Here is a 27,267-nt window from a genome sequence, read left to right on the forward strand (position 1 = left end):
TTAGTTTGTCTAGTAATTCTCCATGGATGGTGTTTAAAGTATAATAAGAATACATATTTTTCACGGATATCAAACTAACTAAAAGTATGCCTTCTGGCACAGCCGAAGGAAAGGATTTCACGTTTGACTCTCATGTGAGGATTTACATATTAAATTGGAAGACTCTTTACTAATTTGCGAAAGTTAATTTACACAGAGTTACTGATTTGACGACGCTTTAATCACTGGAATGTTACACTATTTTCAAAAGTTTGGAAATATATCATCATGAAAACCGAGTTATTATCTCTGACAGAGAAACAGATTGGTGTTTAGGGTAAATTTATTATAAGTGTGCCTATCGAAACAACCATTCTCAGGACGGGATGTTCGGAATTTTTGTAATAACTTCGCCAATAAGACTTCCAAATAACAAAACCATCTTTGCTTTAAGTCATTGCTTCTTTAAAAAAGTGTGTAAGCCCGCTATCTAATAAAACTTAGGATAGATCATAAAATTTACAACAAAATTCGTTATTATCAATAAACTTGAACTTTTGAAACCTGGAAGTTTTGAATAGCTTAAAAATAACTTTTCTCGTAATAAAACTTTGTTATTGCTTTTTTTAAATAATCGTAATTAAGTATGATAGAGGGTAATACTCTCCTAATTGGTAAAAATGGTGTTTTATGGATTTTCTAATATTTTGTAAGATTTTAATGTAACGTCTTTACAATGTTTAAATGAAGGAACAATAACACATCCTACTATAAGTGTACAAACACACTCACTGCAACTATGAAGGTAATCAGACATTTGCCATTGTTCAGTGATACAAATAATAAGTAACACTATGTTTGTAGTTTTGCAAAGTACCCTAGATTGTAGCTATGTGTTAGGTTAGTACACTACCTGAGGAAGAGATCAGATTGCAGACCTTGAAACGTAGTGTTACTGTGTTACTGATTTTCGCATTTAACAATGGCAAACGTATGACAATCTCCCTGTTACCTTCACAGACCCTCTATCAAACTAGAAAGAAATCAAACTTTAAACACCACAACGATATATTTAGATGCACGGATGATTCACCTGAGCATCGATTGGCGAAGATATGTCAAAAATTCCATACGTTCTGTTATTAGAATGATTATTACAATATAAACTTTAAAGTAAATCTACTTAAAACACCAATCTCGAGTTCTGTCGCAGATTATAACAACTCAGCAGTTCTAAGGCTTCTATGAAAATTATGGTACATACATTCTAATCCAACAAACGCAACCAATCAGAAACGTTACAAGGTATTTCATAAAAATTGAACATGATTGAACGATACTAACAACATTTATTTGACTACTAAAACAACAGTTTCTACACCTATATTATTTACATAATTATCATACAAAAAGTTAAATGACTTGTTCAGTTTTTCAAACCGAACATGAAATAAATGTAATAAAATTACGTATCACTATTATCACGAGCTACATAATACTAAATGTTGACATTGTCGACAAAGTTTACAGATAAAGGAAGAAGGCTTTTGACGAGGCATTGAAAATGCTTTAAGATACAGTACTTGCAGAACATTACATGTTGTTTATTTTATAGGTTTAAGATCTGAATTTAAGTTAGAAATAACTTATTTCTTTACGTTTAAAGAGCGTATTAATAGGAAGTTAAGTTATTTTTCTTCTTGAGTTATAAATAGAAAACTATTTTAGACTTATTTCCTGGATAGCAATATATAATAATATTAATGAGGTAAATTGAGTGTTGTTTATCGGGTAGATTTTGTTAATGGCCATAATCCAATTGATGATAGGGAAATTAGAAATTCTACGAGTCCTGGTGGGGGATTGACGAAGGCGAGGTGGAAGGTCCAGGTACACAGAGTCGTCTGTCCAGGAGGTGCTCTTTAGCGCGTAGTCGTAGCGCATGGATGCTGTGGCTCCTGGAGTCGGCGGTGGAGGAGGGTGACGTGGGGGAGGCAGGGGGGCTCGGACTGGCGGGGGGTTCTGGTCCAGGAGGCGTGCGCGGGGGAGGGAACGGCGCCCCCAAGACCGGCAGCCCCCCGCCGGTCAACATGTAGTGGGATAGCAAGTTGTGTAGTGGCGCTGACTTATTCCACAACCCGAACATAGCTGCGGGGTTGAAGCCTAGGGCAGGCCAGAAGGGGTCAGGGGCCATAGGGGGCATCCCGAGCTGTGCGTGAACAGCCAACTCCGGAGGGAACCCTAGAAAACACACAATTCGGTAAAGAGTAATTCAAACCACTAACAATATTAATTCAAATCAAATCAAAAACATCTTTATTTCCATTATGATACAAAAAGTTATAAATCGTATGAGCACAATTTTACATTCATAATATAAAATTACTTTAATTAAAATAAAAACATAAAACTGTAAAAAAAATAAAAAATAAATAAATAAAAAATAAAAAAAAACTTATATGTAGACTACTTTAATGTTTGTGGAAATATTTCCTCACATAGATGCATAGCACCTGTGCGTGATAGAATGAGACCCATTAATTCAAAAATAAGTTCCTAAAATTATTATGACAGTTAATCCTTCTAATGCAACCTGTATGGATTTAGAGGCTGGCATCTGTTGTTATTAATGAAGGAAACTCACCTTGCGCCTCAGGGTGCATGTAGCTTGATGTCTCTCGACCGAGCGCCTTTTCCCTCTTCCGCCACTTCGCTCGCCGGTTTTGAAACCATACCTGTAACAATATACTGAGTTGTAAACAATATCGTTTTATAACTAATTGGCGTACAGACAATTTTATTTTAAAATGTCACAATATATTTTATACGCAAACGTCCGACTGATAGGATATACAGAGCTCCCCTGACCCTAAGTCGAAGTGAAGAGGATTTAAATGAATAAAGAGACTGTGGCGGTCGCGATGGTATCGTATCGACCCGCTCTCAGTGCACGACACGACACGGCGCGGTGCGGGCGATGCTAGGCGGGTAGGAAGTAGACGGGTTTGGGGGGTCGCAGTCGCAGTGGAGTCTATTTGGCCATCCGATTAGAGCCATTGTCACTATCCTCGCACAATGGGACCAATTGCACAACACAATAGATTAAATGATCGCACCAGTGCCGGGGAATTAGCGGGCGGGCATCATGATGTGCAATTTAAACCGGAGCGCGCCTAATACCTCAATTGGGCTACAATTACCGCTAATCGTGGAGCATTAGTCTATTTGCCTTTTGTGCGACTCCGAGCTCGACTGTGTACCGGGGCGATTAACGACGCCGCCCGCGCGCCTGCGATATGAAAGAGTTATAATAAAAAGTAATTAGTTCATTCTTCGTCTTAAAATTGTAACGAAGACAATTGCTACTTTTAAAGTACTTTGTCTTTGTTCGGGACTGCGGGGGCGTCCCTCGCCGGCTGCCGGCCCTTCAAGTAATCTCTAGGAAAATTGTTTCAAATTGGCGGCGCCGACGTGGAATAAAGCGGTATTTCACTTTGGGGAAACCTATTTACAAATATTCAACAGTTGGTACAGCTGTTGGGGTGTGATATATTTCCGACCAATCAAACGATAAAAATTAATTTAAGTATTTGAAAGTTAATCCTACGTATTTCTATTTTTACAATTACAATGGTTAGGTCGCTGTAATGTATATTTTTATTACTGCCAATACTACGTTCTACCAACAACCACTAATACTTATCAAAAACGAAGAACTACTACGTTTAAACAAAACGAAGAGGTTCATTTACTAACGGAAATCAGTAGGAAGAAATCTGTGATTTACTTGTAAGTTCCTTTTATATTATAGTTTTCTTCGTGATATGTTTATTAAATTATTTTTATTTAATGATGGTTTTATCTTGCAATTCAACAAAATAAAGAATGGAGAAGGTTTTTTTTTAATTTTCCGTAGTTACGGTTGGAACTGAACTGTAATAAACATTATATACATAAACATATCATAAATAATATGAACGTTACTATAAACACATTATAATAAATTGACTCTGCATATCCTGCGCCCTTTTGTAGATATACGGATAGTTATAAAATTCGTACGGCCTGGAGCTCTGTTGGCATCTCTTTCCTTCTACGAGTGGATACTGAATGCCTTAGAGATTGTAATTCTCTTTATCACCGTGATATAAGGTCTAAATTTGCTAATACGCGAGCTTCGAGGTCAAGACTGCCAATCCGATATAATATTACGCCTATAGTTACGATATAGTAGTGTACGATGAGAAACCGTAGACAAATTCTTGTTTACATATCGATCACAATATTTGATCGCTCTAGTAGCGTGTAGATCTCACAATGCGTTTGTAATGTAGGCCCTAACGGACGTCATAGGCGCCAACATTGAATGCAATGTTTTAACTGTTCGATGGTACCGAAGGATTTGAAAGTAATTCTTGTCTCCAGTATAGTACTCAAGGACATTAATTCCCAGAGTTAAATCTCTTTCAATCTACAGTTCACAGTGACCACGAAATCGTACAAGCATATAAAAACAGAAATAGTGGGCTTTTGAAGATCTCTACATGACTCTAAATTGTATAGGCTATTATAAAAGATTCAAACGGTTTTATTCTCAAATAGTTTAATACTCTTTTAGATTTTTCTTTTATGTACCTATCCCAAGATTTTATTTCATAAGAAACACATGGGTACATTATGTCTAAAACTACTAAATATCATGGAAACGATTTTGAAACATTTTGCTGGAGACGAATGGAATTGAAAATAAGTGGCAATTGCTTATCGAAGTTCAAGAATAAGTCTCAAGATGAGTTCGAATTGTATTTCCTGTAATATTTACATAACATATTTTCAGCAAATTTATCCCCGTAATAAAATTTAAGCTATTCCAACAACTGAATTATTATTTATTCAAATTTACTGTTTGACTACTCTTAGATGTCAAGTGCGTAGAGGAAAACGCCACCACAAGAGGCCAAAGCGGTTTAAAACTTTTGAATAACGCAATTAAAAATAAATCGCATTGTTATAAATTGCTCGTAATGAGGTAAATATCTCTTGTAAGTCCAGCCACAAAAGGGCTTGTTAGAGGTATTGTCAATTATTTTCACCTTCTTTTGTTAAGATGTTTTTATCATTACGGAGAGTATTTTGTACAGGAAAGTATTATAAGACTTCTTTCTTACACCTACAATTAAATGGCGCCCATTTATATTTATTGCATAACAATAAAGGCTTAGAACGATTATAGATTTATAACGTCGCTGTGTTTGATTTTGGATTACAAGAAAAACATGTATTAGGCAGGAAATAGGTCTAGTTTATTTTGTCAACACCTGGAGGAATATTTCTAAATCCATCCAGTTGTTTAATCCGGGAATTTGTTATCCCATCTCGGGATGAAGCCGTGCCGGGACCTCGGCTAGCGAACATCTGTGTGTGTCACTTACGGTTAATTATCGTTTTATAATTGACAAGGCACACAATGGCAATAGAAGGGGGGAGGGGGAGTGGAGTACCGGCGATGGAGGGGGTCGCAGCGGTGGGTCCGCTACAAAAGACAGCCAACCAATTAATTCCTGGTCCAGATCGCTCAATTATGATGCTTAAGCCGAGTACCACCACCCCCGGCCAGTAGTCCGACTAATGGTTTAAGTATAAGCCGCATTTAAAATATTACAAGCGTTATTTTGACGACAGCCAATCAACTAATTACAGGAGCTATATGAGTCACCTGGTGTCTACTTTGTTATCCGAAGCTTTTTAGTAAGATTGAATTTAGAGCAGGGTTATTTTAACGATGTAATAAGTTTTAAATTAAATGCTCGTAGGAGTAATGGTAACATACGTTTAAGACACGACATTACGGTTATCAGTACAAATTGTTAAGAATATTTTCGTATGATGAAGGAAACGATGTAATAGTGACAACGAAAAGAGTCCTTTTCTACAATATTCTTCGTTTAATTAATTGAGATTTTCTGTTTTGTGAGAACTGTGGGGCCAGCTATACGAAGATAGTTCTGCCCAATTGACTTTGAAGGAAACGAAGAGGCTTTTGAGGTGCCTAACGATATTCTGTAGCGCCTCGAAAATCCCAGTATACGACCCAGTATAAGCCATGTAAATCTGACCTAAACATACACGTAATACATTCCAAATATCTTCAAAATAAACTTGGGTAAAATTATAGAACGACGGTCATTATGCATTCGAGTTAAGATTTTAGGAAACAACTAATTAATGACGATCATTCAGTTTATAACTCCCTTCCTCATAAATCATAATAAATTATTTATCTTTTGCTGAGAGTATACTAACGTTTAGTTTGTATAATATATACAGTATCGGTGGCTAACTGCCATAATGCATTAGAATTATCCGTTCCTTTCTATCCTTTCACATATACAGACAAGAAACTAACGGAGCTGGATCACAAGATAGTTCGGTACAACTCAGGTAAGGAATCAAATTTATCCAGGGTGTACGGGATCTTGATCCTAGCTTGTAATCAGACTTTAAATCCTTTCAGATATACAGACAAGAAACTAACGGAGCTGGATCACAAGATAGTTCGGTACATTTCAGGTAAGGAATCAAATTTATCCAGGGTGTACGGGATCTTGATCCTAGCTTGTAATCAGACTTTAAATCCTTTCAGATATACAGACAAGAAACTAACGGAGCTGGATCACAAGATAGTTCGGTACAACTCAGGTAAGGAATCAAATTTATCCAGGGTGTACGGGATCTTGATCCTAGCTTGTAATCAGACTTTAAATCCTTTCAGATATACAGACAAGAAACTAACGGAGCTGGATCACAAGATAGTTCGGTACAACTCAGGTAAGGAATCAAATTTATCCAGGGTGTACGGGATCTTGATCCTAGCTTGTAATCAGACTTTAAATCCTTTCAGATATACAGACAAGAAACTAACGGAGCTGGATCACAAGATAGTTCGGTACAACTCAGGTAAGGAATCAAATTTATCCAGGGTGTACGGGATCTTGATCCTAGCTTGTAATCAGACTTTAAATCCTTTCAGATATACAGACAAGAAACTAACGGAGCTGGATCACAAGATAGTTCGGTACAACTCAGGTAAGGAATCAAATTTATCCAGGGTGTACGGGATCTTGATCCTAGCTTGTAATCAGACTTTAAATCCTTTCAGATATACAAACAAGAAACTAACGGAGCTGGATCACAAGATAGTTCGGTACAACTCAGGTAAGGAATCAAATTTATCCAGGGTGTACGGGATCTTGATCCTAGCTTGTAATCAGACTTTAAATCCTTTCAGATATACAGACAAGAAACTAACGGAGCTGGATCACAAGATAGTTCGGTACATGTCAGGTAAGGAATCAAATTTATCCAGGGTGTACGGGATCTTGATCCTAGCTTGTAATCAGATTTTAAATCCTTTCAGATATACAGACAAGAAACTAACGGAGCTGGATCACAAGATAGTTCGGTACAACTCAGGTAAGGAATCAAATTTATCCAGGGTGTACGGGATCTTGATCCTAGCTTGTAATCAGATTTTAAATCCTTTCAGATATACAGACAAGAAACTAACGGAGCTGGATCACAAGATAGTTCGGTACAACTCAGGTAAGGAATCAAATTTATCCAGGGTGTACGGGATCTTGATCCTAGCTTGTAATCAGACTTTAAATCCTTTCAGATATACAGACAAGATACTAACGGAGCTGGATCACAAGATAGTTCGGTACATGTCAGGTAAGGAATCAAATTTATCCAGGGTGTACGGGATCTTGATCCTAGCTTGTAATCAGATTTTAAATCCTTTCAGATATACAGACAAGAAACTAACGGAGCTGGATCACAAGATAGTTCGGTACATGTCAGGTAAGGAATCAAATTTATCCAGGGTGTACGGGTTCTTGATCCTAGCTTGTAATCAGATTTTAAATCCTTTCAGATATACAGACAAGAAACTAACGGAGCTGGATCACAAGATAGTTCGGTACATGTCAGGTAAGGAATCAAATTTATCCAGGGTGTACGGGTTCTTGATCCTAGCTTGTAATCAGATTTTAAATTCTTTCAGATATACAGACAAGAAACTAACGGAGCTGGATCACAAGATAGTTCGGTACATGTCAGGTAAGGAATCAAATTTATCCAGGGTGTACGGGATCTTGATCCTAGCTTGTAATCAGATTTTAAATCCTTTCAGATATACAGACAAGAAACTAACGGAGCTTGATATCAAGATAGTTCGGTACAACTCAGGTAATGAATCAAATTTATCCAGGGTGTACGGGATCTTGATCCTAGCTTGTAATCAGACTTTAAATCGTCCCAAAACATAATCGCCAGCTGGATGTGTTGAGCAATCCATTTTTAGTAGTCCGCTCCATACTAAAGGGATTTCAAGACAAAATCCCATCTACAGTGTCAAAGCATTCGTTTTTTGAATCATATCCTCATAGCAAACGTGACTGGAGTGTGAGACAAGAGAACGACGAAAAATAGATAGTAAACTCACGGAATAAAGGACTTTTAAAATCACAATATCGCTGTCTTTCTTGCTTAGTTTCCTCTTCCTAGTAGTAGTTTCTACCCGCGGTCTTTCCAACTACAGTATTTAATATAAAATAAGTGCAGAGAGTGACTGACCTGTACTCTAGCTTCGCTGAGGTCCAGCCGCATCGCTAACTCCTCCCGGGTGAACACGTCGGGATACTGAGTCTTGTCGAAGGCGCGCTCCAGTTGATGCAGTTGATAAGTTGTGAATGTGGTTCTGCTGCGGCGTATTTTCCTGGGCTTGACATCGTCATCTGTTGGCCCACAGTCTTCGGCAGCCGATCCTCCGGCCTCCAGGTCTCCAGTGGCCGTCACTTCCTTGGACTCTGCGAACATACATGTCGGTCAGTTTTTGGCAAGGACAAATTGTATATCCCAACCTATGTCGGTGAACATTTTTAGAAGAGGAATATAAAACGAAATTCAGCTAACCAAATTTATAGTATACTACTTAACTAACAAATTATTTGAAATATTATCCAGCCCTCTCCAGATTGAGTTGGAGAGGGCTTCTTGGCCCTAACATCACCTGGCAAAGTAAGAGACTCGCTACTTTACTTTTTAATATTCGTAACAAACAAATATTGTTGAACGGCAATATGAAAGATTCCTCCTTGATACCACAAAAGTGAATCAAACTCAGTTAATTTCCTTGCAACATGAAGATGATGTAAACATTCTTTTTGTTTTACAATCGTTAACAACTATAGGACGTAAATATATATATTACAACTTAATCCACATGTTAATGTTATTAAATTGTTCATGTTACCACTAAGCTTGTGGTTACTGTTCTTTAGACGAATGATTCTCTCTTCTTGCACTGTATGACATTTATTTTACCCCTTTGGTTTAGCGAGAATTTATTAAATACAGAAAAGGAGTTAAGGCACGAGTAATCTAAAATCTTCTTAGAAGAAAGTGGTTGCTGACTTCGGTGGTTAGGAAACGGTATATGAACCATTGAATACAGTTTGTGCTATATTGTTATTACTAGTATCCATTAATGCACTGTCACAAAATTGCAGAGTGCAGACAAAACTTACGTATAATATATTAATTTGTAAATCAAGGATAAAAATAAAGAATCTTGAAAAAATTATCCGAAATGGGAGTAATTTAAGAGCATCTGTTGCTGAAAAAGAGTGAACAAATCTATAATTAAAAGTGGGAAAGTAGCACTGTTATATTTAAACAAAAAATTGAAACATACTAAGAAAATTGTGTATATGCCAAGGAATTATAGTGTAAATTTCGTAATCCATAACATATATTATCGCACAAGATGATACTCGTATTTCTCCACATATAACTAATCCAAGCAAGCTTAACGAACACACAATTAAACCCCGCTTACGCTCCAAGACGCAAACCAAGTCTGACACAATAATAGCCGTTTACTCCAGCACTAATAAGGACAATTCGAAGTCTAAAGGCATTATCCCGCTCGGTCGCATAGCCTTCAGTCAAACGCTTCCTCTAACGTATGATCTGCATTAGCGACAGTAATTGATAAGGGGTCGCCTATCCGAGAGCAAGGTCGGCTGGTTCCTGATACTGACACCGCTTTGACGTGATATTGTCAGACAGTGTCCGCGGCCGGGATGTGCTTTAATTGCCTGCATGTAAATATAATGAATAGACCCCCTCACCTCCACCCCGAACCCCGATCCCTAGCAGTCTGATCCCCAATTACCCGTGTCGGAAGTCCCCGGCCTTGCTCTCTCTGTGACCCCAGATCATTTGCTTACCGCCTTTCAGCGTGCATTTTCAACAGCCTTCCTTTCTTTCCACGCCAGTACAAATCCAGTTGGGTTTTAATGTTGTTTTTAAAGTTCCTCATTATTGCCCACATTAAAGTGTAAGTAAAGTGTGTGATGACTGTTTCGTTCCTTGTGATCCTTTAACTTTTATTGGATATCGAAAAATTCGTTAAATTTATATGATTGAGTTAAATGCCTACTCCAACATCGTGCAGCAGATTGCAATTGCCATAAGAAGCTATGCTGATTTTTAGATAAATATAATGAAATTATCAAAGCCACAAATGTAACCGGAGTTTTATTACAATCAGCATGATTATATCTCGCTCTCTTGCAAGGTAATTAGGGCCTCAGAGAGATTTTGGGCGCTTGATTCTTCCATAATATAACAGTTTGGGAGGAGGAGATGAGATTGTAAGAAACGTAGTAAAACTGTTTCGTTTTAGGACGAGAAACGTCTGAAAAATCATGTTACTTTCACAAACCTTCCATCGCATAAAGCGGCTGTAATAGTGTGTAATGTTCAATAGAAGCTATCCCTGTTCCCAATGTGTATTTGAAATGAAAACACCAGGTTCGTCCCTCACAGAACCACAATTAAACAATAAACCACCGTGGAACTGGAATCCGCACTGTAAAAGTAATTACAAATGCGGTTTTTACAGCCATCTCTATAATCTTGAACAGTTTCGTGTTGGAACTAAACATTCCGATAACCGCAAAACATCATGTGCTGGAAACAGTGCGTTGTCGATACGTATCAAAAACAACAAATGAAATATTTGAGTGGATACTCAACGTTCAGTGCGACCGCAGTAATGATCACTGATCAGCTTTGCTCATATTTAACGGAGCCGCCATGTCGAGTGTTGACGGCTGCCCAATCCGACTGGGATTATCCCCAGAAACAATTGGCAACGAACACCTGCCTGATGCGGCATTGTCCTGCCGTGCCGTGGCGTGCGGCCCTGACTAGGGAGGGAGACAGGCTACTGTCCACTATTTCTGTCCTCGTAATTCTCAGAACTGGCGACACTCATCTAACCCTAGTGTCGCATGAATGAAACAGAAAAAGCGCAATGAAGGGTGACCTTGAGGTAAATGAGTAGTCTATAAATAGCACAGGTTTATACCTGCCTTCCACCGAGCCTCTTTGTTCTTCCGTCAAGCATCGAACAATGCAATATTAACTAGATAAGTTCAAAATATTTCAAACTTATGAAATACTGGAATACATTATTTACGTTGCAAAAAGAAAATTCATTATGGTGAAATAGCTAAACCCACTGTTGTAAAACGTGTTAACCCATACTACCAATGTTCGACTTCAAACATCTTTACACTTGTTCTGGTGTATCAATGATGACTCATGTTAAAGATACAACAAATAATATTCAAACGCCTTTTAGTTTTTTTGCTACGTGCATACTTTTCAAGTACGTGCATACGGAGTACAAAAGGTTTGAGATTTTCCAAAATTACTAATAAAAAGTAAGAAGAATTGTATGCGTATTAATGTTATCTTTAAAATGAGACGTTTCTCGTAATTGTACGACAAAAAATAAAGGCTTACAGATTTTAGCAAACCATTGTTAACACCATGTTAAACCATTAAAGGTTTAACATGGTTCTTATAGAATTGAAGTCACGATGCCAGGATAGCCAACAAGTTGAACCTTAAAACTAGTTCATAATATACACTTTAATGATTTACATAACAACAACTAAAACATCGATCCAGCAGAATGTTTCTTCATTTCTTTTGATTATATGATTTCTTGGAACGTGTTAAGTACTAAGTAATAATGATAATATAAATATGTGGAAAGTTTACAAATTTTAGAACAATAATACAGGAACAATCATAAAATTTGTATAACAGATTAAATAGAAAAACAATTAGCCATATGAACCATTTGAGAAACCCAACCATGCCCATAAATGTCTTAGAAATTTAAATGTTTATTGTTCAAAATATTTAATTATATTCTAAAACAATTTACTCTAAATTACAAAAAATACAACAATCAATATAAACATAAAACAATCAAAATCGACGTAGAATTATCAAATTACATTGATAATTCTACAAGGTTGTAAGCGCCAAAACAAGGTAAATTCATGTTTAAGACGATTCAAGAATAGAATAATTATATAAAATAAAAAATAAGTATATTTGATATAAGTTTAAGTTATAATTAAAATTATTGTTTGTATAACATTATAATTGGTGTTACAGTGCAATAATGTTATAGCTACAAGGTAATGAGCAAGGCATTTAAAAGCAACTAACCCATTTTCAACGTAAAATGTTTCATAATTACATTTATAATCGCTACCAAAATACGAAAAACAAAACAAGAAGAACAATAAACTATATACAACATTCTTATTTTTTTGTGCCGTAATAAATGAAACTCGATTTTCTATAGTTACCGTTGGATGGATACGCGATACCGTTATTTCTGAAAACTGTTGTTTGGTCTAAAATTTATATTACTATTAAGAATGTTTTCGTTTATCACCTTATTCTTACTAAAGAATTATAATATATAGTTAATTATTGTTTTCCAACACCTAAATAAATTTTGGTATATTATTTTAGGGATTTCAGTTGTGATATTTCGCTTCGCTTACTGAATAAGACTTCAGACACTGTCAGTATCTCAATTTTACACACAATTTACGTACCTGAATAAAATAAACATTTGTAAGGGTAATAAATACGTATAGAATAACAAATCAAGAACAGAATTACAAGACTACATGGTACGATCATTGTAAACTCGCTATATACGATTCAATGTGCTTGGGGTCTTTACTTACTGTAAACTATGCATATACTTTCATTGAAGGAGGAGCTCTTCTTATTGGAAAAACAATTTTCTGTTATTTTCTTAAAGAAAACTCACAATTCTCCAATAATTTTTATATTTTAACACGAGGCCTCTCGACATCAGATGGCATCTTTGATGTCGAAAGGCCTCATGTTAAAATATTAAAATTATTGGAGAATTGTGAGTTTTATTTTAGAAAATAACATAAAAAATATACATATACTGTATTGTTTTACAACAATAATAACAATTGAGAAAAATTTCAATATTCTTTGTTATAAAATAGCACATATTTACTGATTACTTTAGAAATAAGCTCACAAAAGCCTGATACAATACAGGATAACGTAAATCAGTATTACTACATTTGCATTCTAACACACGCTGTCCAAATAAAATTAACAGTATTGTATTCAGATTATTAAACAAAAATAAATCTGTGCAACATAATATTACATAAGAAGCGTACGGTTCATTATATATTTATTTTACTTTCACCCGAAACTGCCTGAGTTCATGTTGAAATGTTACAATCATCTGCTGCGGAAGATTTATTAACATTCCTTTTTTTAATGCTTGTATACAGAAAATGTGTACAACAACAATAAATTAACGCATGGAGAGTAGGTTTATTGTTTTGTTACAACTAAATCACACAGCCGAATATACTCGAACAACATTTAGGGACCATTGATTGACCAGGAATCTCACTTGAATCGGAGAAAAATCCACTCCGGCTCCGACTAAACAAACAGTGGGGCCGGTGTCTCCATGGCGATAGGAGACACCCCTGCGCGCCCCCGCATCCACACACATCCTACATGCAGACGGCCCTTTGAGCGACACGGGCGCGGCGAGGCACGGTACAACGTCTGTAAGGTAAACTCATTAGTCGACGACGACCCGATTTGCCTGTGTAAGTGAGTTTTCCCCTTTAACACTGTCCGTTAAATAAATTGACGCGCCTGAAAGTGCCGGTCTCTCGACTCGAATTAGCTGCAAATTCTGTCCCCTTCGCCGCCGTCATCTCTGCCCTGTCGGTCCATCGGGTTAACCATCAGGTTTGCCTTTGTGTGGGATATATGACGTTATTTTAGATCAGTTATTTGCTTATGGTCAAATAACACGGTGTATTTCTTCGATATTAAGATGACTATTTCAAATTGCAATTTAAGCTTGCACCACTTGTTGTGTAATTAACGTAATAATTCAGCTTAAGAAATAGTTACCCGTATTTAAGTGAATAACTTTTAAATTGGTATGTTTACGCATGTGTGTACAAGTATATAGAAGCGTCCAAGGTATAGGTTAGGTTTTAATATCCAACATTTGAAAAGCAATACAAATACAGTAGGTTCCCGTTTTTACATATTTTTGTTTTATATCATCGTGTGACAATTTTGAAACCCGATTTCCTAAAATAAAATAAAGAAACACAATAGCAATATATGTTAACAACTTTATTCTCAGTGTATCCTCAATATTGTATTTTCAGTATTTGTCGGCTACAATTTAATAGTACACAACTTGCGACGTCTAATGCCACAATATTGTACCAAAATAATAAAACAATTAAAGCTGGTAGAATAAGTAAGTTTTAAGTCTGCCTCGTCCTAAAAATAACCTTTTAATCAAAAAATTTGAAAATTCAAACCATAAGATTGGTGTATGTATTAAAATTACAATTTTTTTAAATAAATAACATACATTGTAAGAAGTTTTCTCTCACCTTGTTTGTTATGATGGATAAAATCAAGGTTTTGTATTATAGTGCTCCAATTGGATTATAATGATCAACACCCAGTCTTTATATATTGTACTTAATACTTCAAGCCTTAATACAAGTTTGTGCGCTAAAGCGTTGAGTTTAATTTAAAGCGTAAGTTTATGAATATGTATTTAATTTATTTATAAAGCTGTCAAAGTTTTAAAATAAACCCCTGTTAATCATAAATTTCCCTCCAGTAAACCTCGATAAACGACAAAGCACCTGCGAGAGAAAAAGATTTCATCAACTTGTGAAAAATCGCACAACAATCCTCTTACAGGCACACGTCTGCCGGTCGTAATGACGTGATGGAATCGCTCAAAGAGTCGATTGTAATATACGATGAAATTATGCTAAGGATTACGAACGAAAGAGTCAATTCGATAAGCTCCTTATTGGAATGATTGCCCTTAAAAATTATACGGAAATAAGAAACAAATGAGTGTTGTTATTTTATAAATCAGGTGATTCGATTCATATATCGACATCATTAAGCTGATATTGAAGGCTTTGTGTGCTTTTCAGAATGTTAAATCCTTAAGGTCTTGAATGCGAGTAAAACTCTGTATGATCATACATATCGAAGTATAAACCTTTTTGCGAAATCGTGTTCACTTTGAATTGCCTTAACAGTAAACGTCGCTTTGGCACAGCTCACATTAATAACCGAATGATTAGATAAAAAAAATTACCGATATATTTGCACCTTGAATGGATGTAACAGAAAATATCCCGAATATAAATAATTCAGTATGAGTCTTCTCAATATCATAATTAATATAATTACGTCGGATATGAATTCCATATTTAGTTATACATCGCAGTATCTTTATAGTGCCTATTGTACATAAATTATATGAGTATTATGGCCTTCAATGCAACAGATAGTGAAAGACTGTTGGATTGTCTTCAAATGTTTCTTGAGAGTATTTGAAACCATCTTATTGCTTCCAAAGTGGCACAAAATGTTTAAATGTATTTAAACCAAAATTTTGTCAGTGAATAAAACACAAACAAATGATCTTAAACTTGGCGTATCCTGTAGTTAATAATACAACCACCATTTGAGTAATCTACGCATTGAACCCAATCATATCAAACAGCACAAGCTGAGAAGCTTTTGATTTATAAGCAGATAAATATAACAATATAATATTCTAGATTTCCCTGACAACTTCATTGATAGAACAGATTTCCTTCATTTGTTACCTTTTATAGATAACTGAAGCGCAAAATTTGGTGTATTCGTAGTTTCTACCAAGGATTGATTGTTGATCTATTTCTGCATAATACATATGTATCCTGTAGTCAATACTACAACCGCCAGTGGAGGAATCTACGCCTTGAACCCAATCTTGTCAAACAGCACAAACTGAGAAGCTTTTGATCTCTAAGCAAATAAATATAATATTCTAGATTTCCTTGACAACTTTGACTTCGTTTATACCACAGATTTCCTTGATGTGTTACCTTTTTTATATGCAATTGAAAAGTAAAATTTGGTTTGAATATTTGTAATCTTGTTATAAGGAAACCAAATAGGTATTAAATGTATTAAATATCTCTATGTAGGAATATGACCATTTTAAGCAATGGAAACTTCTTTCATAATCGTTCAGAAGTGTATGTGACTTTCTACGTTCACCAACAGATGTTATCATTTAAACTGTGACACAATCATTTATCAGATCAAATTGAAATTGAGCAAGACTAAAGTTTGTTACTTGCCGTCATAGAAATGAAACTGAAGTCTTGGACAAAAATATGGTATATTTACAAGTAAATAACTGTAATATATATGGTTACAAACTTTTCTTTACTAAATTTCTTTACTTCATAAAATTAAGAGATATACTAATAATTAAAAATATTATTTTTATGATCTTCTTGAATCCAAATACGGACGTAAATTTTTGTATAAAATACAAATTGTAATTTTGTATTCACTTGACTTTAAATCTATTAAACCTCGTAAAACATAACCAAATTAGTTTTTTATTAATAGTTATTTTAAAACCAATAAAAACTATAATATCCAAACGTAAACTGTTACAAATATTTGTTATGTAACTGTTATACACAATATTATTACCATCTTCTGTTTAAACATGTCGCTTTAAGTGTTCAGAATATGATCTCTTACCATTTGATATTTCCAACCTATGTCGCATTTGATAGGACCTTCGCAATTATAGGACCGTGCGTAACAATACACTAGTCATGTTGTGCGCTTTACTTATATAACTAAGCTTACTTGTTTAATCATATGAAATAATGTCCGTTTTGTATTGCCAAGAGTAACGTGATAACTTATAATCGGTTTTTGATCAAATGGGTAAATTACCATTTCCTTGTTGTATAATTTCGTGTTTCACTTGTAAAAAATAAGAAATAAAGGCATAAGATTTACAAAAACTCAATAAATGTAACACAATACATAGTATTTCAACTAATGTAGATGGCGTAGCTCAAAACTACACTTAACGAGTATCCTGGAATGATACTGGTAGGAAATATTCAGTGCCCAACTATAACTGCCCTGAGACGTCCACAGTTAACCCTTGACTGCGCGGCGTGGAGGGAAGGGTGAGGTACAAGTATATCAGACGCTTACTTCCATTCCAGCGGTAATCCACGGCCAGATGCGGCCTCAGGCCCATATTTTGAACACATTAGTGGCCTCGGTATTGTCAAGGGATTGTGATATGGAAACAGTCCGCCACTCGAGATGTGATTACCACTTTCTGCGGGGAGAGCGCGGCGGGGTCTCCGCTATTGTGCGTGTTCACACCTCCAGGCCGCTTTGTTGCGCGCCGCGGGTAAATATTGAAACTTATAAGTTGCGGTTCCTTTTATAACGGTCGATTAGGAATTTTAGTGCAGAGAGCGCTTTGCGGTCGCCGCCATCTTGGCAGGGCTGCAGCACCAGATTTGGCAGGTGGTAAAAATTGCGACATTCAGTTCGGAACTATAAGTATAAAGGTTACAGCTTGTCCCCAGATTTTGGTTTGATAACTGTCTTGGTGGGCCTCGAGCTAGTGAATATATATATATATATATATATATATATATATATATATATATATATATATATATATATAATATCTAGGCAATATCAAAATTTCAATTCTAACTATCGTTGGCGGTGTGAATGTATCAGCTTTTTGTAAATTTTAATGACAATAATACAATGGAATTCATTGGTCCATGCACCCACGTACACTTTAAAACAATTTAAAATTCACAACAGCTGCATTGGACTGGTGCAGACCACCAGTAAAGTAAAATGCTTGTACTACAAAGTAGCAGAGCGCTCTGACAGCCTAGCCTAAGTCTCAGCACCACAGAATTCTGCGGAATGAGCATAATAAATAACCTCATTGAAACTTCTAGGTTTAGACAATCTTTGATGGCACGTATGCGCAAATAATTCCAATAGAATTGTATACATTGAATCAAAAGCGATTTGTAGTTCTGTCTACATTATACGCGTTGAAGTCTCCAATAGCCAGCGTCCATTGTAGCTCTGCAACAGTTATCAGACACGGCGTTTGCGCTTTCAGCACTTACTTAAGTCTTACAATCAAATTCAGGATGTAAAACAATCTTATAGTCAGAGTAACTTAGCTGCCAAGCTCTAAATCCTCGCACAGCAAGTTTGATTCTTCCCTGATCAGTTTTAAACGTCGGTAAATAAGATTCGAATTAACAATTAATTGAATCGTAGAGTTATTACACCAATAAAAACACTTACCTACCGGCGGTAACGGGCTAAAGCCTGGGAGACTATGTGGTATTAATTCAGTCTGAAAAATTAAAAGTGTAACAGGCAATAAAGATTTAAAACCAATAACCGTTGTTGCCGAGTGGGGGGGGGAGCGGGGGAGAAAATAATCCATCCTAATTACCAAGATCGCCACCGCATCGCTCTCGTCGCGTTGGTGCAATCAGGAAAATTGCAGCATTTTCAATATATTCCCATTAGCTTACTGGTTTTGGCCGATTTAATAGTATTTCGCCGGGACTGCCGACCACTCATAAGGCTGTCGGGTACATTAAGATTACTTGCATAATGTTCGTGTTGGGTTTTATCGTCAATGTGTTCCAGAAGATTATTATTAGAAACTTCAATAAGTATAATAGGCTTGTTATCGTTCAGCTAATTAATTAGCTAATTTTCTCCAGTTTGACTTTGTTGCTGCCAGACGATAATATTCATTTTGTAGGGATAGAAATTGAAACTGTTTTGTAGTTTGAGTAATTGTGTGGTTTTAATACACATCAAATCCATTCATACTTCATACATCATTAATATTGCCATAAATTACTGTGAAAATACAATGCTGTATGTTTTGAATAATTTTATAACAGACTAGATATGTGTTGTCTTAATAAAGTGATTTTTATTACTATTACTGACCTCTAAACTTCCTGAATAATTATATATCAAACAAAGAATTCAATTCCTCCAATTTTTCATGAATTGCCTTCACACAAGAAAGTTACAATAATATGTCAATGTATTTTGGTTAATTGCAAATTTAAGTTTCTTCAAGAGGATGACTTTCTTTTACTACTTACTTTTTATATGATTTTATGTACTTACGAGTCCAGTTACAAATTCAGTCATGGCTTAGGAAGAACAGTCTAAACAAAATAATCATCTAGTTCATCTAGCATAAACCAATAATAATAAAGGCCCATTCCTGTCCCCCTTCTTTTTTATTTCCGCCATCTTGTTTCTTTCTGAAGTGACGATTAACATTTATTTGCTATTGGCCTCTGGTCAGTCGTAGGTGGTTGTTAGACGAATGCAGACGTATTGTGACCTGTATTCTGTAGTTCAGTTTTAATGATTAGTGTTGTGTATAGTTTTTTAGTAAGTGCATGTTTTAGAGTTAGTGAAGTTGACACACAACATGGTGGTTGTGATTCCTGATTTAGGCATGCCACACTGCTTTGGTATGATTTGTTTATTTTAACCTAGTTTGAAATTATGTATTAGGTAGATTATTTACATGAAGAAAGAGATCAGATTGCAGATCTCGAAACGTAGTGTTACTGATTTTTTGTTCCACTGAACGATGGCAAATGTCCGGAAAAATCCTGTTTCATTCACAATCCTTCCATCGTCAAAAATAAACTTCAAACAAAGAGTCTAAATCAATACCACATTTCATTTCGCTGCTGTAAGTTCTGTTATTATTGGACTGCTGCTGATTATATGGCTGGCCAGTTGCGTCTAAGATCTGCTTGAGATCAATGATTCAGATTGGGAATAGTTCCAAACGTTGAAAAATGTTCTCCAAGGGTTCTATGGGGTTAGTTAAGGTCTAAACTGTGATTTTCAGCCGAGTATCTACGACTGATGCCAGTTACATTCATCTCCGTATGCAATCCTCTCAGGCTGACTGTCTGTGATTGTATCAGACGTATTATAAACTGAGTGACCCAGTAGCTCATGTCAACAGTGAACGTCTTATCCACGTTGTCAGCGTTGTGTAGTATTGTTATGCGAGGACTATTTTCATACCTTGTTTAAAATGAGATACTAAGTTAGCGTCCAACCACGTTACCCTTTCTTTACTGGTGTAAAGAATAAGAATATAAAAACTATTCGCAAAGCTACAACTATAATATACATAGCATTCATCCTTAATGTGAACTGATTTTTGGATCTATGACTGTATATCTACTAGATTATTAAAATTTAGTATTGTTTCCTATAAACTAATTCAGATTAATTTGAAATAATTCAGATGTGGAAAGATTTGTACCTTCAAAGACTTGTAGTTATGTTGTAACACAACATTAATGTCCTGATGATCCAATATATTGAATTATACATGGAACTGAATTCTATTTTATAAACATATACGCGCAAAAAATAAACAAAAATAAATTCCGATAAAGATATGTCTCAAAATGTCAAGTTTTACAGGCAACGTATTTGTGTACTTATAAAGTGAACCCGATTTCTTAAAATTCTATAAGCCTACCTAAACCAAATTTAAACCTTGTATACATTCTTTTAATAAATTGTAATAGTGAAATAAAAAGAAACTTCTTATTTTAGAACTAAGAACGTAACTAAATCAATAAGTTTAATTCAAATAAAAACCATTATTTTCACACTAAATTCTACGTATTAATTTCCGTTATAATTGTTGCTATAAAATTATTATAATATTGTGTTATAACCATTTTTGAAGCAATTATCACATGTTTGATACTAAGTTACTGCAGTAACAATACTGTCTAACAATCTAACTTACAAAACGCCTTAAGTGCATTATTGTCACTCAGTTTATTCTATGACTATATTTTGGTATATTGGTATACATGTAAAAATAAATTATCCATTTGTAAAATATTTTTTTCTATTTATATTGAAGTGTGCTTATATATTTTAACACCGAATCCTCCTACATTAGTATTATTAAAACAATAACAAAATGGTGTCCACAATCGTGATATAAACCGCTACCATTAAAGTTACTTATAATATCGGTTCATCATTTGTGTTCCAGTTCCCACGGAAATTCGGAAATCCCAAGGAACATTCCAACTGCACGACTCGGTCACAGTCAGTACAAGGAATTATTCACACGGTCTGGTGTGTGTGAGCTATTAAATGCGTCCCAAATTCGCTATGAGCTTATATTGTAATCCCCGAACTCTTCGATAGGGAATCCCCACAGTGGAAAGTCCGCTCGCTTTTACCTTAAATTACAGTGGCCACCTGGAGAAAGTTCTTCCATCGTGAGATAATCGTAAGATAGATTGATTAATCGTGCAATTTATACTGAAATAGACCTCCCCCCATCGCGGGTGTACGAGAAACTCACCTTACACGCGGCGGCGCGGCGTCCGTGTTTACAAGTGGTTTATAGAGAAATTGACCAACACTGGATTCATGTCTTTCACACCTTTAACCGTTTGATTTTGATGAGTAGGTTATATTGGCCGTACAATTTGGTAATGTTTCCGTCCAGATCTGCTGAACAGATAAGTGTGTTCACTGAAAAGCTAAGGATTTTGAATTTAGTCTCCCTTTAGACTTGGGATTTCTCCACAATGGCCTAAAATAGAACAATTTTTATCGAAGTCGTTGGAGGTAATCCATAAAATATGAGAAAATACTAAAGAGATATTCATAAAAAATAGTTTCACTCTCCGACTTCAGGGCCCTGTCTTCAAACTTAAACCTAAAATGGATGAAGAGATTGGAATATCTTTCTGTGACTGTCACGTATCTTAGAATTGTTTGGAATGCCATTCAAAAAAATATGCTCGTAGTGCCCTTATTTACAAAAATGAAATTCCGTGCGAAGCCGCGGGGATCTGCTAGTATGATAATAAAGTTTAGAATAATACAGGCAATCAAATGAGGCAGCCATAAATCATGTCCATCTACAAAAAAGTGTTAACGGTTTTGACATGTACTCGTATGTGTTAATTTTTAAACAAGAACATTTTAATTGTAGTTTTTAATTTAGTACTTGAAATCAATAAATAATACTTATTAATACTATATTACTTTATTTAAAATATAGTTTAATAAAAACTAGAAACACCGGCCACTAGTACGACATTTTTAAGAATCTAGAGATCTGAGTCTGTTTGATAATGTAGTAAACTCATCTAGTCTCACGATTCATTAATTCTTAAGTCCATTTGGCCATATAATTTAATCTAGTTAATATAATTCACTACAGTTACCATATTAGTTTATATATTATTATAGTGCATGTATGAACAGGGAGCATATTTTACTCTTCGCTCAAATTATATCATAAACTCCATGTACATTTAAAGTTGGAAGAATATGTTTATCATGTTCAGAAGCGCCCTAAAACGACATCTCGCTGTCCGGGCTTATTTCAGTGTTTCTGAGTTTTTTAACGAAACGTAAATTATTGATACGTTTTTCACAATATGGATGTATAATTTCTATACTGTGGGTTTTATATATATATCGTTAAAAAACTCAGAAACACTGAAATAAGCTATAATAAATATATATTAATTTTAATGTAGATTAGCGTAATTATTCCAACTTATATAGCATGTGCTTACCTAAGCTTAAGTTTACAATCATGTAAACTAAACTTACTTATATATAAGCGTATTATGTTAGGTTAATATAATCGATATTACCTTTTAATATAATATTTTATTTTATTCTCAACAATAGTTATGAAGTATAATAAAAAAAATAAAGAGTTAGACCAGCACAATCATTAAATTTATTATAGAAGTTCAATAATCTACAGACAGTATCTATTGACTATCTATATATAGACGTTCTATAAATAACATAGAATTAATTATATATTTTTCATTTAATTATAATTAAACACACCAATAAAATGTTAACCATGAGATGGTGCAAGAACAATACATTCTGTAAATTTGTTTATTGTATGTCTGTATGTATATATATACAAATAGTCAATTATTGAATTTTTTGGAATACTTTAAATAATAAATAATTTTTGTTATATATATATATATATATATATATATATATATATATATATATATATATACATACAGACATACAATAAACAAATTTACAGAATGTATTGTTCTTGCACCATCTCATGCACCATTATATATATATATATATATATATATATATATATATATATATATATAAATTATTTATTATTTAAAGTATTCCAAAAAATTCAATAATTGACTATTTGTAGCCAAACACACATTATATTAGATAAACATTAATCTCAAAATGAATAGACCAATTTCATTTCTGAAAAAGACAATAAAACTGGTAGTTTCTTCATTTGATATCAGTTTACAAAATACTTATGATCGAATCCTATGTTATAATTATTATATTTTTTACTCTTTTATGTGTTGTTTAATATAACTTTTTTATTTCCAATGGGTGCTTTTCCATTTTTACATTGAGTATATGAGGTTCCTTAAAAGATAAAATATCGATCTTGGAAATTTGTACAGAAGAATCTAGGAACTATCAAAACAATCAAAAAGCAAGTAAATTTGTTCTTACTTAGAACCAAAAAGTTTTTAAATACTTATATTCTTATTTTTTATTTCTGGGAAACAGATGGTTTTCGTATCATAAATTATAGATACTGTAGTGTTCGTTCTACTGGATTGTTGAATGATATGCTCACATGCCTTCTAACAATGCCGTAGACGTCAGTAACATTCATGAATAACAAAACTTTTTCAAAATATGTTCAGTGTTTACGTTTTCATGACGTTGGTTTTCTTTCTTCTATTAGAGCATCCATGTTGCATACTCAGAACCGTATTTTAGACCACCGAAAAACAACGGTGCAAACACACTCCGAATTTAGTTTTTTGAGTGAGGGGGGGGCAAGGTGAATTTTATTTTATTTGATGTGGCCCATTTTGTTTATTTTAAGAAATCCCTATACAGATTTAATATCTTCCATTGCGGCTGATTCACATCCACACATGAGACACAGAACGAAGTGATGAAGTGTCATTGAGTTGATTATTGTGTTTATCTGTAGTTTCACTGTCACTTGTCGATCTTATGCAGTGTATTAGATTTTACGGTCAATACTTTTACAATTACTTTAAAGCTATTTGTAATTATATTTGTGCTTCGATGCTAAATATCGATTCAAATGCTCCGATATTTCAGAACTCAAATGATAATACAAGTATAGGAATTTTACACACATCAATACACATATTTATAACTATGCCATTCTTGGCTCTGATTACAAAGGATGTATAAGCGTCTGTTTATTATCCATCTAATAACTTCATTCTAATAACTGTTGTTTCTAATAACTCTATTTTGAGAATAAGTCTAATCTATGTTCCATAATACAAATGTATAAAATATATAATGTTAACCATTTGGTTTGTCTAGAAATAGAATACCAACAGTTCTATGTTTATTATTAATTAAAATCATTCACTAAATTATTTTTATCTCGGCTACCTGACCATTAATAAATCAAGCTATTAAATATGCATAATAGTATTAATTATTTTATATATATATATATATATATATATATATATATATATATATATATATATATATATATCATTATTATTTTGCCTCAACGTTAACAAAAAATATTTAATAGACACATACATGTATGTATAATTATATGCAAACTAAAAGTATACTAATATGATTTATTTATAATTTTATTTCATATATCATTTGATGATGATACACATTAATACATTTAAATGTTCCATAAAACCCAACATTGTTGAAGCATAATTTAAATTTCATTCGCTGTATATTGTTAGTAGTAGAAATTGTATGTTAAGCTGACGTTTCTATTAAGATATCGGGCTTAAAAAGTAATATAGGCCTACCACGATTTTCGTACATTTTTTCAAATCGTTATCTAATATGATAATTAAATTTAGCTAATATTTTAGACCACCTGAAATGACAGTGTACTTACATTACTTTACTAAATTCTTGCACGACTCTATTGCCTAATTGATATTCCGGATCTTAATAGACAACAATGGAAACTAATATATTATGTAAACCAATATATTGTAGGTTATAGATTAATTCAAATTAAAAGCTACACTCATCCGACATTTTTCTATAGTTGTCAAAGTGCTAATTATTTATGACAAATCATAAATCTGCATAAATGATTATAAATTGTTAAAACTTCTTTTCCTAGTGACAAAATATGTCGAGATTTTCCTCGAAATATAAATATATTTTTTATTGTAGTGTCAACAGTGTTGGGGTAGGAATATATGAACTGAGAATAACATGTGCAACACAAAAATTGTGTTAATTTAAATTTCAAAGGAGATATAATGCTTTGAAAAATAATTATGCCATTAAAACTTTTTAGATTGTTAGTGCCTCATTTCGAACTTTCTACAATAACGTGAATCAACCACTTTTCATTATCATTATTGTTTATCCTAATTAATCAGCCCTTTCCAAAAGATAGGCAGTACATTTTTTGCCAACATTGTACGTAAAAAAACTTGTTCAAGTAAATTTCTCAATAGTTGTGAAAATAAGTGTAAAAATATTTATTTTGAGAAACAGACTATACTTAGGCATATGCAATCCTAAAGAATTAATTTGTAATATTCAGAAAATATTAACATGACAGTAAGTGAATTTAGAACTACGCTTACACTAAGAGAGGCTCTATTCTGTAATTACTTAGGCTACTACTCTAAATAAATTTAATATTTTCAGGTTATTAATTACGTATGACGTACCTTCAATTTGACGGTTGTTGCCCAGTATCTGGTCTATGCTGTAGACTGCGCGTGGCCTAGCAGTAACCGCGGCAGTAGCTAGGTTATGTCTGTCCATGAGTTCCATCAGTCGGGGGTGACAGGGCAGGCAGGGTCGCTACGTCTTCTCCAGGCGAGGGACACGGGCACACTGGCAGACCTCCCCCTACCGTACTCACTTACTATTATCCCCTCCCACCACCCCTCCGCGCCGCTTTTAAATAGTTAATAATAATCGCAGTGAAAAAATCCACCACCTCGTGATCGTTCCCTCTCCCCCCGATCCCCTCGCCGGAGGCGCCTTGCGCATGCGCTACCTCGGCCAATCAAACAGATGTACGCGGTACAATGGAAGCACGCTTTTTGCCCGTGCCAAGTTATTCCAAGGTAATTGTATCATCCAAAACTTACCTTCTCTTTTTGCCGAGTTTTGTTTCCGCTCATCCACCCATTTCCGAGTCCTCCGGTTTCATTAAAGGCGGACCAGTTCACAGCGGGACTGCCAACAGACGTCTGCCGCTTGATGGCTGTGAAAACATAATGTTTGTTTATGTATTTTGTCATTTCTTCCCACTTCGAGACACCAACCATTCGGCATTTATTTTTATATGATTCAGATCGTAGGAAATGACTTACATTTGGTATGGCCAATATGCGTATATGAATCTGGATACTTTTACAATGCTCCACATAAGTCCTCCAAAAAAAGAAAATGTTTTTGTACATTTCTGTATGACTACAATCTTTACTTTCAAGAGATAATAAAGTTGAGTGAAAATAGACCAAGTATGCTATTGTATGCTTTGTATGTGTAGTTGTCAAGCGTTTTGCTACCATCAAAGTTATTAGTATATTCAAACTAGAATATACTAGTGAATAATGATCAAAGATTGGTATGTTAATAAATTAATGAACATCATACTATTCAACAGATCAAATATCTTTAATAAGTAGGCTACTTTCAATTCCAACAGCTTTCAATATATTTTGACATCTCACAAAATTGTTTCGTACAATAAAGTGATGATTTGTTTGAAAGGTTTACAAATTATCAGTTACATAAATTAGCAGCTAAAATAGGCTAACCATTTTAATTCCCATAGTTATTTCT

The 27,267-nt window shown here is 34.4% G+C and overlaps 1 protein-coding gene across 1 annotated transcript; it reads right to left on the bottom strand.

Annotated features, from left to right (window-relative positions):
* Window positions 1-1,308: 1,308 nt before the first annotated feature.
* Window positions 1,309-26,296, bottom strand: LOC124356345 (aristaless-related homeobox protein-like). Its single transcript, XM_046807530.1, has 4 exons — window positions 26,139-26,296; window positions 8,614-8,846; window positions 2,624-2,714; window positions 1,309-2,220 (listed from the first exon to the last, which is right to left on the bottom strand). Exons 1-4 carry the CDS (start codon window positions 26,242-26,244, stop codon window positions 1,823-1,825), a joined length of 828 nt encoding a protein of 275 aa, XP_046663486.1. The 5' UTR covers window positions 26,245-26,296; the 3' UTR covers window positions 1,309-1,822.
* Between the last annotated feature and the right edge of the window lie 971 nt (window positions 26,297-27,267).

This window comes from Homalodisca vitripennis, chromosome 2 (genome assembly GCF_021130785.1).
Source record: "Homalodisca vitripennis isolate AUS2020 chromosome 2, UT_GWSS_2.1, whole genome shotgun sequence".
Lineage (NCBI taxonomy): Eukaryota > Metazoa > Arthropoda > Insecta > Hemiptera > Cicadellidae > Homalodisca > Homalodisca vitripennis.